This window comes from Sinohyriopsis cumingii, unplaced genomic scaffold, assembly GCF_028554795.1.
Source record: "Sinohyriopsis cumingii isolate HCF-2022 unplaced genomic scaffold, ASM2855479v2 utg001850l, whole genome shotgun sequence".
NCBI classification, from domain to species: domain Eukaryota; kingdom Metazoa; phylum Mollusca; class Bivalvia; order Unionida; family Unionidae; genus Sinohyriopsis; species Sinohyriopsis cumingii.
Genome location: NW_028316070.1, coordinates 1 through 13,431, shown reverse-complemented (window position 1 = coordinate 13,431; position 13,431 = coordinate 1). Strand labels below are relative to the sequence as shown.

At 30.4% G+C, this 13,431-nt stretch overlaps 1 protein-coding gene across 1 annotated transcript in view; it reads right to left on the bottom strand.

Annotated features, from left to right (window-relative positions):
- The window catches only part of LOC149771451 (dynein axonemal heavy chain 5-like), a gene marked incomplete at both ends in the record, with an annotated part of 186,111 nt that extends 174,289 nt beyond the window's left edge, over nucleotides 1–11,822 (bottom strand). The window contains 4 exons of the mRNA XM_089948431.1: nucleotides 257–365; nucleotides 7,318–7,419; nucleotides 10,500–10,625; nucleotides 11,668–11,822. Coding sequence (XP_089804557.1) covers nucleotides 257–365; nucleotides 7,318–7,419; nucleotides 10,500–10,625; nucleotides 11,668–11,822 — 492 coding nt within the window. The remainder of the gene's footprint in view (nucleotides 1–256; nucleotides 366–7,317; nucleotides 7,420–10,499; nucleotides 10,626–11,667) is intronic.
- Nucleotides 11,823–13,431: the final 1,609 nt, after the last annotated feature.

The window sequence follows — 13,431 nt, the reverse complement described above, 5'->3', positions numbered from 1 at the left end:
GGCTCAAACTCTTCCCTCAACATCTATCAAATGTCTGAACACAGCAAACTCCTTATGACTGATTCTAACTCCACTTAAGTCTATTTAATCTCACTTCACTTCAGCCAGAAACAATTTTGATACTGATCTCTGAATAGTAAGCAAGTACCAAGAATCACTCAAATTAAATCAACTTAAATGCAAATCAAATTTATTCAAAATTTATATAACAATAATTAAGATCTGATTAATTAGACAAAAAAGAGAAACAACCCACCAACAAGTTCCATCACTAGCTTCTCTTCTTCCATAGCCTTTTGCCTCTCTCTTTCTATCTCAGCAGTATCAATGGTAATGGCCATTTTCTTCTTACTATGTGGGTCAGGCTGAAAAAATGTTTATTGATAAATTTTCAAGAACTTGGAGAAACAATTTTTTGGAGGGGTATGGGGTTATACAAATATCAATCTTTCTTTTCAAACAAAATTTTCTAATTAATTTTCAAGTACATTGAATAATAACAGTAGATTTGACAAAGAAACCATAAAGAACAAATCATTATCAAAGACAGTACATGCAGTATATGTATCAGGTCATGTCATTGCTGGTGTGTAACTGATACAACCATATACAAGTAGACATGAAAATTAAAATCTACATATATGCAGAAACTGGATTAGAAAAATGCCTAACCAAAAAATTCCAAGGAATTATGTCTCATCTGTTCCGCTGATCTATAAGATATATGTATGTTTTCACTTTCAAGTGACCTTGAACTTGCACATGGATCACAGAGGTAATGAATGCATAAATATGATCAGTGCTAACTGATATTACACTACAAGTATGATAATCACCAGCTGACAGTGAAGTGTAGAATAGGCTATCCTACATGTCTTAAGAGGAAACTAATCAGCATCGTGTCAGACTTGTTACCAAAAGCATGCAGGTTTGAATCCTACCATCGGATCAGCTGCTGACAGAGATGCACGGTACTTTACTCCAATGGTCTCAGCACTAAATAATCTACTTGTTGTACTGTGTTGTAAAACACCAAACTAAATGAAACCAGGCATGATAGCTATCCCTTTCAGATTCAGGACTTGTAACCATACATAGAACTTTAAATGAAAACTTAACCAAGAATTTTTAATGACTCTGATATTGTCTAAATATCAAAGTGAGGGTTGATGTAATGGATATGAAGGGCAAAGCATCCTAATCCTACAATCTAAATTTGATAACAAACACTCCCAGTGTTTTGGACTTATGACCGTACAGATAAATTTCAACCAATATTTATTCGATGGTAAACCCATGACGAATGATAAACTAACACTCCTTATTTTGGAAAATATTTACAATAAAAAATCTTTGTCTGAAAATACTACCACCCACAACTTTTTGATATTTTCAGCTGAACTTCATGTAATCATTGGAGTATGAACATTAGGTCACTGTGGTCTGCATATGTCCATGGCGAGTAGTACCCTTCAAAATGAAGACACACATCAAGTTTCATGTCTGTATATACTAAACAAACATCTAAGAGAGAGATTAAGCTAAATGTAAAAACTAAATATAATCACTGGAACATGAAAAGTAAGTCAAAGTGTGACCTATATTTGCCAATGGTGCATAGTACCTTCCAAGAGGAATACACATATCAAGTTGCATGATTGTACAAAATTAACTGTCAAAAAAAAGAGAGCTAAATGCATAAAATTAACATAATTGTTGTTGCATGGAAAGTGGATGTGATCTACTTTTTCCTATGGTGAGTAGTATCTTCAAAGATAAATTCAACCAGCCAGTTACATGTCTGTAAATACAAAATTTCCTGAAAAACTGAATAAAATGGGAAAGATTGCTTGTGATGCTTATGACTGCAACAATATCAGAAAAGTGATCCCTATGTCTTACTTATGCTTCACAGGCAAGATAAAAATGATTTTTATTACATTTCAGAAGAAAATATACACAATCATGTATAAAAAGTTTTTTCTTTACTAATTAAAAGGTATGACAAAGTTGAAACTGAAATAAGCTTGATGAATGATAACTTCTAAACAATGAGCAGGCAATATTCTACAGAATTAAATCATGCATGAATTATTAATTTCTGTACATGAATATTTGTATAAGAGTGATATTTTACAATGTAAAACAATGCAAATGTAAATATTTATATATCTATTATGAAAATATTCTAGGTATGAAATTTGTGAAAATCTGAAAACATATGTAAATTACTAATTGTTAAGTAAATTTGATGAATGTAGTATCAAGTTTTACACTTTCATATTGAAAACTATGAAGAATTTGAACATTATGAGATAAACAGTTATACATCCTCTGAGGACTAATGTGTGTGTGTGTGTGTGTGTATCTATGTCTCTGTGTGTGTGCATGCATGTGTGTGTATGCATGTGTGCATGCATGCATGCTTGCATGTGTGTGTGTGTGACCCATCACAAATTAAAGAAAGAAATGAGACATAAATGGATGTAAATACTGGCAAACTTTGCTCTTAGAGAAGGAAAAACAAACGAGGTCTCTTAGATAAGCTAGCAAAATGAAAGGGAAAGTAAAAAGCTGAGTATATTTTGATTCAACTTCTTTCCGCTTCAGTACATATTTCAATATTGATTTTATCAAGCTCTGAAACTTAGATCATATCTAAAAACTATGGAGTTATTTAAAACTTTTCAAACATTACTGGTCCAATTTCATTTCTTGTTTCTTGAAGATTTTCTAGACTATTCAATGCTTGACATATAACATAAAAATAAAAACACTTATATAAATATTTTGAATGTGGAAAAAATGTAAACATGGATAAAAATCAATTGTGAGCATATGAATGACATAAAAATATAAACACACATTAATTTTGAATGTGGAGAAAATGTATACATGGATAAAATTTAATTGTGAGCATATGACAAACTACCATCATATCCTCTCACTTCAATATAAAATAAAAATAGCGATATTGCGAACAACCAGGTGTCAATCAAATTTGAGGCATGTTTAAAGTTTAATAGATGAAGTATGTAATGCTGTCTTTTAAACCAGTATGAGTTCTCCACAAAAAAGTATTCAAAAATAAGAAAAATTTCATTCCAGCACCAAAATCTCCAAACTGTCCTCAATGACCATAGATAGGAAGTGATTAAGAAAAATATCCCAGAATATAGAGCAGAGTGTTTAGCTAGTAGCAAACAAAGGTAAAGAAGTGGGAAACAAAATTATAAAGTTACCAGAATAGGTACATTAGGCATTGGGTTAGGTATCTGAAATAAATAATTTATTACTGTGCTTGTAGCCTTCTAAAAAGCATGAATAAAGAATACATACAAGTATTACATAATAAACTTAGACTATGTGAAGAGTGAAAGACATTGCATTGATTACTTTATTGATATAAATTGTATGGAATTTGAGACTTTTTGTATATTTGGTTAGTCCATCTTTAACCTTGGTAGGCCAAGAACTGATTTAGGAAAGGTGAATTCAAGCTAAGGAGAACAACGTTAACCTTTTCCTACTGTAAGGTTGGGAGAGAAAATTAAGTGTGCCAACTGCATGCAGGATTTTCTCTGAAACAGTTAGCTCAGCTTGATTTGCAAATTTTTTTACCCTATGGAGATCGAAGAAAAGTTAGATCTACAAGACAGAGCCTTCCAACATAATCATTTCTCTACCTTATCATTACTTTGCAGTTACTGCAGTCAAACAGTGTCAGCAGTTTTATTATCACTAGTCTGCATTGAAGATCAAAATAATTTATTCTGAAATGACAACACACTTTAGTAAAATGGAGCTTACTGATTTAAGTTAAAAGATTCTTTAATGCCTTATACAAACAACATACAAAAAGATTTTACCTTTACTATGGCAAATGAACTGAAATCCATGAGAACTTCTTGTGAATTAAATAATTAATTATGTATCCACTTTAAGAAAATGTTTAATGAATACAGTTATTTTTTTTTTAATTCCATAGCAAGCACTTTTATATCGTGAACTACATAAGAGTGAGGTTTGTTATATTTAGACCTCAGCATAAAAAAATAGAAATATAAAGAACTTTTTAGCTATACATATTCTGCTACAATTAAAACTTATCCACATGAAAACATGCAAACGTTTTGTCTTTGACTACATTTTAAATCATGGAACCACACACCATAATAAATGATCTTAGTTACAGTCAGCAACCATAAAATGGATGTGTATGATATTTAAAGTTTAGAATTTCTTAAATTAAGATTCCCTAGTAATAATGGAATCATATATGGCAGTTGGGATGGATCCTGAATATACATACATGTTACAGTGGAAAGCATCTTATATATTTATATACTGATAAAGTATAATTAGTGTTATATACTAATATCTTGATTTTTTATAACTTTATTAGACAGTGTTTGATTAGTGTCATATACTAGTATCTTCATTTGATAGTAATAGTTTAATTAGTGTCATACAATAGTATCTTTATTAGTGTTATAGTTTCATTACTGTCATACACTAGTATCTTAATAGTTTAATTAGTGTCATACACTAGTATTTTTATTAGACAGTGTTATGGTTTAATTAGTGTCTTACACCACTATCTTTATCAGTGTTATAGTTTCATTAATGTCATACACTAGTATCTTTATTAGTGTTACATTTTAATGTGTTATACACTTGTATCTTTATTAGACAGTGTTTATTTAGTGTCATACACTAGTATCTTTATTAGTGTTACATTTTAATGTGTTATACACTTGTATCTTTATTAGACAGTGTTTATTTAGTGTCATACACTAGTATCTTTATTAGTGTTATAGTTTAATGTGTTATACACTTGTATCTTTATTAGACAGTGTTTATTTAGTGTCATACACTAGTATCTTTATTAGTGTTATAGTTTAATGTGTTATACACTTGTATCTTTATTAGACAGTGTTTATTTAGTGTCATACACTAGTATCTTTATTAGTGTTATAGTTTAATGTGTTATACACTTGTATCTTTATTAGACAGTGTTTATTTAGTGTCATACACTAGTATCTTTACTAGACGGTGTTATAATTAAATTATATTTTCATATTTCTTGTTTGGCTACAATGAAAAACCCAAGGTCCATAAATGTCAATTTAAAAATGATTGACACTTGATGAGTGTAGTGCTTTAGAAAAGCATGCACATTAATGTTTCTGACAACTATTTTATTAATATTATTCAGTCATAACATAGAATAATAATCACTGTTTATATAAATTATAGTTCACTGTAAGAAATGCTGATCTGAAATATAGAGACAAAAAAGGAAGAATTATATAAAAATTAAAAGTACTCAAATTGCAATATAGTGAAACCCCACTATAACACACTTGTTTTAAATAAATTCAGATATAACATGAGCCTGACATCAATATCAATATTTTTTTCTCAATTTCACTAATTTCTTGAAGTTTGTACCAAAACAAACATGAGTCTGATTTATGAATTTGGCAAGATGTATTGTATTCTTCAAGAAAAAACTGTCTTATCCATGTGTCTTTATGTGAATCAAGATGTATTAAAAGTTTCTATTTGTGAATGTTTTTTCAAGTGTGTCGGCAGTCAATCACTGCACTTTGATCTTAGTTTAGTTTTGGAAAGACATCAGCTCATTAAAAACGTGATAAGTGTTAATCTTATTATTACTGAACCATTAACAATAAAGCCAACAGATCCTCTTTGTGTTTGTTTTCAGTGCAATCATTGCTCAAAAAATAGCCAAACATAAATGTTTGGTCATTCAAGTGGCATACATAACCAAGCACCAAATAATGCAGTGGTTGACAAAAGATTCTCACCAAAACGTATAAATCAGTTAGATTTGATAATTGCTAATCATTAAAGGTAATCCCAGAGCTGGTGGTTCTTAAAATAATGGGGTAATGATTAAAATAAAAACAAAAGCTGTCAACACTCATAAATGGCTTGTCAGACAATTGTTGCAGTCAACTGACTAGTGAATAATATTCCCTATAAAAATGCCCCAACACTAACAATTATTTTTGCTGTAGTTGTTCAAACAAATAGGTGTCAAATTGTTAATTAATAGGTATTTATAATGGATCACGGTACATGAAAATTTAAAGCTTTTATTGTTAAACAGAAGCTTGAAGCCCTGGATAAGGATTCAGTCCAACGTTCAGCAAATGCTGAGGAATAAGACTGACTTTGCTAAGGGCAAAATATGACAGTATAGGAAACAGCTGAAATTCTATCATTTTGTAAAAAATAATAAAATACTCATTCATAGCTGAGAAAATTCTAAACTTTATACAGACCCTGTTTAATGACTTTGGGAAGTATACGTGCATACATACTGATCTTTAAATGTGCTTCATCTTTCATTACAAAATTTTTGAATATTTTTTTTGCACTGAATCCAGCCACACAATGATTTATGACAAAATGACTAAATATTTGAGTCCTGTGTGTAACTTTTGAATGGAATTATTACTCTTACAAATGCAACTGGTAAGTACGTATATTGATACTTTAATTACAAAGGATTCACTGCTATGAACACAATGATATCGGTTGGTGTGTACGTGTGATGATACTTTCATTATTATGAATTCACTCGTACAGGTTCAATGATATTGGTTGGTGGGCACATGTGTTGATACTTTATCTATTCATACTGTACACATGTACATGTATATATACCATTGCATGGTTCTCTGAATGAAGTAAACTATTATATATTTCTTGCTTAATTTGCATTGATTTAAAATGGTAACTGTGTCAATGAAGCACACAGCTTTTGGCCCGCCCTTGCTGTAGCGGCCATGGAATAAGGATACTTAGTTAACTGACTAACTTTCTGTAGCATGATAAGATACATCGTGCATTAGCGGGGTTTCACTGTATTATGGGTTAAGATGTCAATTATATATATCTGACAAGGCATGCTGTTGCAAGGAAAATTGAGAAAGACTAGTGCATGTATTAATACAATGACACAAAGATCACTATGTTCCATTATTTTGGTGCATCTACAATATTACAAGGGAAATACATCAACTAGCAGTATTTGACTTTTATTGTAGATTCTGAAGAATATATAATACTGCAAGAACAGCTGTACAGTTAACTATCAGAAGCAAAGTTAGTTGGAAACATTTTTGAATTAAACATTTTTGTTTTAAGAGGTACTATAATATAACTTGTTAAACTACACAATTAGTTGCATGTACCATGGTAAAAACAATTGCTTCGATAGGGTTTTTGGTGGTTTACATAAGAGAACTGTTAGTTGCAGGATATACTGAGTTTTAGCCTAACCGTGACACTTTTGGAACGTTTCTCTTTGTATTCATCTCTTAATTTCGACGAAAATGATCTGGATGTAAACCTGGCTGTAAGAATGCTTGTCAAAGAATAATCCTGAAAAATGTGAACAATATCATTTTTTAAAGAAAGAAACTAATTACATAATTTACTGATTCATTATTTCAACCTTCAGACTGGAATTAAAACAAATCTGAGAGCAATTAACACATGTGCAATCATAACAATACTTTTCCAGGAAAAGTACTGTAAAGGGACATTAATACTGTACAATATGTGTACAGAAAAATACAGTAACAGGACATTAATGCTGTACAATAACAGTACTTGCACATCAATATTTTTTCTATATCTCATTAAGAACATTTTATAAAACACATTTAACATAATATCATATAAATGTACATTACAGATGTATATAAAATTAAATAAATGTACATTACACATGTATATAATATCATATAAATGTACATTACAGATGTATATATCATAAATGTACATTACAGATGTATATATCATAAATGTACATTACAGATGTATGTAATATCATATAAATGTACATCACAGATGTATATATCATATAAATATACATTACAGATGTATATATATCATATAAATGTACATTACAGATGTATATATCATAAATGTACATTACAGATGTATATATCATATAAATGTACATTACAGATGTATATATCATAAATGTACATTACAGATGTATATATCATAAATGTACATTACAGATGTATATATCATAAATGTACATTACAGATGTATATATCATATAAATGTACATTACAGATGTATATATCAAATAAATGTACATTACAGATGTATATATCATATAAATGTACATTACAGATATATATATCATAAATGTACATCATAAATGTACATTACAGATGTATATATCATATAAATATACATTACAGATGTATATATCATATAAATGTACATTACAGATGTATGTAATATGATATAAATGTACATTACAGATGTATATATCATATAAATGTACATTAATGATGTATATAATATACACTGCGACCCCGCCATAATGGGCCCTGCAATAACACAAATTCGGATATAATGTGGTTATGGCGTGGCTCCCAAAAGTTTGTATATTCATTCACACATGAAAAAATATTTTTTGTTCAAAGTACCTGAAATAGTGTATAAGAAATGTATTATCATTTTGGGGAAGAGATCATGTATGAATTCAAATATAATACTATCATGGCGTGGTTTCTGAAATTTTAAATACAAGTACATGTATTTTTCTTGTACCAGAAATTATTTTTTTTTAATTACAAGAAATAGCATGTAAAACGTTTATCACCATTTTGGGGAAGATTTTATGTATGAATTTTAATATAATACAATCATGGTATAGCTTCTGAAATTTAACAATTTCACCAGGTTCTTGAAGTGCTATGTCAAAATAAACATTATCAGAAATGATACTTATTACTGATCCATGAGTAAAGCCAGTAAGTTGTCTTTGTGATTGTCTTCAATTAATTATGGATACAATTGTTGCTCAAACAATAGCCAACATGTGTTTCTTCTTTAACTGTATATATAACAAAGCAGCAGACAACAAAGCAGCAGACAATGTGGTGGTTGATAAAAGATTCTCACAATTTAATAAACATCAAAAAACGAAAGCTGCCAGCAAGTTTGCTGGGCTTGGCGGTGTTATTAGACGCAATCAGTTGACCAGTAAATAATATCTGCTTTATTGGAAATTGAAAGGGTATGAAATTGTACATGCATTCAGCTTAAATTTTTTTATAAAAGTGACTCATGACCATTGCAGGCCTAATGCACTTTGTCGTCTGGTTTTACATGTGTATGGTGTTTGTTTATGAACTCATTAATAATTTTTTATTTTTTGTAAAAATATTTTACCATTATGGAAAAGCACGTTCACAACCCAAGTCATTCTCTGCACTTTGCACAATGGTTAGTTTAGTAGTTTTCACACGTTTCTTTCGATATTCACAAAATCTGAAGTAAACGTTATATGCACGCTGAAAGCATGTGTTGATTGTTAATTATTCTTGCTGTAGTCGTTCAAACAAATAGGCACAGAAGCGTTAATTATTGGAAATTTACAATGGATAGATGTACACGGAAATGCAAATGAGAAAATCTTAGCAGTAGAAATTTGCACAGATACTGTTCATAGACCCTGGAATGTAATGAACCATACATGTGCTTTGTCTTTCTTAACCTAATTTTGCTGTTAATTTTTCCCACTGAATTCAGACACATAATAATGTTTGACAAAATTATCGAATAGTTTAAATATGTATGCAATTTTTACAATGGAAATACATTTATTATGGATTAATTGCAAGCCTTGATGGTACATTATCAGATGGCAAATAAACGGTGATAATACTCTGTTCATGCTATACATTAGACGTTGAATTCAGACAGAATGACCTGGGACAAAATTATTGACTATTGTAAATCTGTGTGCAATTTTTCAATAGAATTACATGCATTATGGATGAACTGCATGCCATGATGGCACGATAGTAAATGGTGTTGATACCCTAATCATCATATACATTAGATATGAATACACATATATGTGCCAATGAGTTGTTCTTTGAAAAAAGTAAAATACTGTAAAACCCCACATTGACGCAACCCCACTATTAATGCAATCCAATTTTTCAGATCCCAATTATCGCATTATAGCGGGGTATCAATGTACATCATAGATCTATGTATATATCATATAAATGTACTTTACAGATGTATGTAATATCACATAAATGTACATTACTGATGTATGTAATATCATATAAATGTACATTACAGATAAATCTTCATGAAATGTATTAAGCAAAATGCTTCAACTAATGCTTTGATCTGGTACTGGTCTGTCTTTCACAGCAGAAAATCATCCTTAATACCTGTCATGGCATAAAACTTTCATAACATTGGCCTTATATAAAATTCTTAAATGTTAAAGTGAATTAACCATTAAAAAGATAGGTCTGATATAATGTTAGTAATATAATAAAAAAATAAGTGTATGAAACTTTGCAATAAAATATTTACACTTTAAAAAGTAGGACCTGGTCAAGAAACGAAGACAAAAGAACATATAGAATACCATCTAAATAGCAATGGTGTAATAATCATGCTTAGAGACTCACCTTTCTGACTGCCAGAATGTTGGCAACTGACTGCAAACCTTCCATCACAGTCTCTACATATTCCTGAAGCACGGCTGCCCGTGTCTTGGAACTCCTCAGCATCTGGTCTCGAAATGTCAATGGTGGCTATAAAATAACAAAACATACTATTCTGTAAATACAGTCTTCTACATCTTCATTATCTTCTTTGATGACACTCCCATTAATCTAACAACTTTTATATGTGGTAAATACATAAGTTTATTTCACCCTTTCCTAACAATACAACTTTTGCACTGAATTGGACTCCATTCCTGAACTTTCATTAATCTTCATTAATCTTACAAACAGTAATACTATTGTACAAAATGGTTTTCTGTGAAGATGTATATGACATTAATACTTCTGTAGTTTTTTCTTTCTGATACATCATAGAAATATGAAAATGCAAAAATGTACAAAGTCAAGGTAAGCAGTCTTGAACTATGCATACTATGAAGAAATCAATATATTCTAATTAGACTTACAATGGCCTTGATCACTGACCTTTTGATCCCAAAACTGATATTTTCTTGCCTTAACCACAAGCTATTGACAAATCTTGGTCAAGGGACTTACTCTTGTACAAAAATTACTGTGCAAAGAAACATTTTACATTGAGTCACAATTACTCCGACCTTTAACCTTTTGACCCTAAAATCAATAGGCCTCTTCCTCACAGTAATTGTGAACCCTCCACAAACTTTAATCAAGATATGTTTTAGAACAAAGTTATTAATACACAAATGCCACTTTTCTTCTTTCTGTCACATTGACCTTGACCCATGAATCAACAGTATTCTTTTCTACCCAAGGTGTAAGCAATATACAAACCACCATATGACGTACATGGCTAGACCTGAATTTTTTAATGAAACCATTTATAATTTTACAACCAGTGACCTTGAGCTTATACCAAAATTTGCACAGGCTTCTATCTTACTTCACAAACAAAACATCCCAAAATATGTTTAGTCTAGATATCTGATGCAAAACTAAAGTTATTATGCAGGAACTATTTTCTTCTTGCAGTTAGTGTGACCTTGACTACTGACAATTTGACAAATGGACAGCTGGATAAAACCCTAACAGAATAATCTCCACCTTTGGTGGGCATATAAAATAATATAAAAAATTCTGAATGTTCTACCCAAGATTTTGAGATGGCTTCCTCATAATCAAAGAGGTAGAAGTTGCGGATGGTGTCCATTGTTTTGTACACCTTACTTTCCATTAATTCATGGACCCTCCTCTCCATATTTTTCAACTTCTGGGTGGCAGAATGGATCTGGTGTAGGAAAGCATCTAGAACAAAAGAAAGTAATGAAAAACCTTTGCTTAGTTTACAAGTTGTAAGAACTTGTTGCATGATGATATAAATTAAGAACTTGTTGCATGATGATATAAACTAAACAAAGATTTACACAAGTACTTTTTATATCACACATGTTGCTGTTATATGGTGTTAGGGGCAACTGGAACATCTTCATCTCTTTCTAATGAAAATGAAATAACATTTTGGACTCTTTAAAATACAACAACAGGTAATCATAGTGACACTTCATAAATTTTTCACTTTTATCCAAGGAATATCTGCTTAGAAAAGCAAAGAATAGATTCTCATTATGAAAGACTGGTAATGAATTTTTCAACAATCAATGAACTGTATGCACTCTTAATAACTTAAGAAATCAAAACTGGTAATATCACACTGCCTTCATCAGCGACTGATGTTGATCACATGACATAATGGTCACATGATATGAGGAGTCACATGATCAACATTAGTTGCTGATGAAGGCAGTGTGATACTGCCAAAGATTTCAAATTCTTAAGATATTTATGCTATGAGTAGGAATTTACTAATGATCAAGAATTATCCCGAGCAAAAAAGCAACCTTTTAAGTTGGACATTTTTCAGTCAGTAGTGCATTAGCATGAGAGAATGCAGTTACATTGGTCAATCTGGCCTTACAGGATAAGTATTAAAATAATTTTTCAAAGTTACATGCCATTTTAAAAGCAAGAATTTTCTAAAAAGTCATATTTTATCATGGAAAAAGATTTTCAGATGTAAAACCTTCAGCGAAAGTAAACTAAAAAATATTTTGTTATTTTTAACTTTTGATGCAATATTCCTATGTGAAATATTCATGTAACCCCCTATATGTAAGAGTATGAAATGTAAAGAAATTCAAACTATTTAAGATGGTGAAAAAATAACAAAAAAAATATATTTATTTTCATGAGAATTGGAGAGCAAGCAGAACAGATCATTACTGGAAAGTCAGCAAAGATGTTCATTATGTTTCAGTATTTTTATTCAATATTAATTTCTAATCAAAAAATGTCAGATTTTTGGGGTTTATCTTGGTCCATTTCCAGGAATGCAGTAACATTTCATAATATTATGCACATATATTTATATTTTAAAAAATTAACTGCTTGAAGAAGGTGAATTACTGCATTACTGCACATGATTTAAAATTGAAAAATGTATAAAATGAAAGCAGTTCTATATCTGATTGAAATGATCATGCAACATAACGGTATTGAAATTAGTCTTGAACATGGGACACAATGTTATTTAAATCATTCTTGAAAATACATTTCTTTTTGGCCTAAAATTGCCATTAATGGATAAGACTACACTCATGCAAAAACATAAATCTATATTAATTGGTTTCCATTTTGGTACAGAGTGTAGGTGCTTCTGTTCTGTGTAAAGATTTGTTTCCATAACCAAATTTTGCCCTAGATCTTGATCCCATTTCAGACCAAAATAAAAGCAATGTAAAGTTTGTCTGGGTGCTGAATCACTGTCCTTCCGACATCACTATACAGGATAAATGTATGAACAGTAAAATTCTCGTATATCCAGTCAGCTTGAAAAACAAGTCTTCATCATCAACAA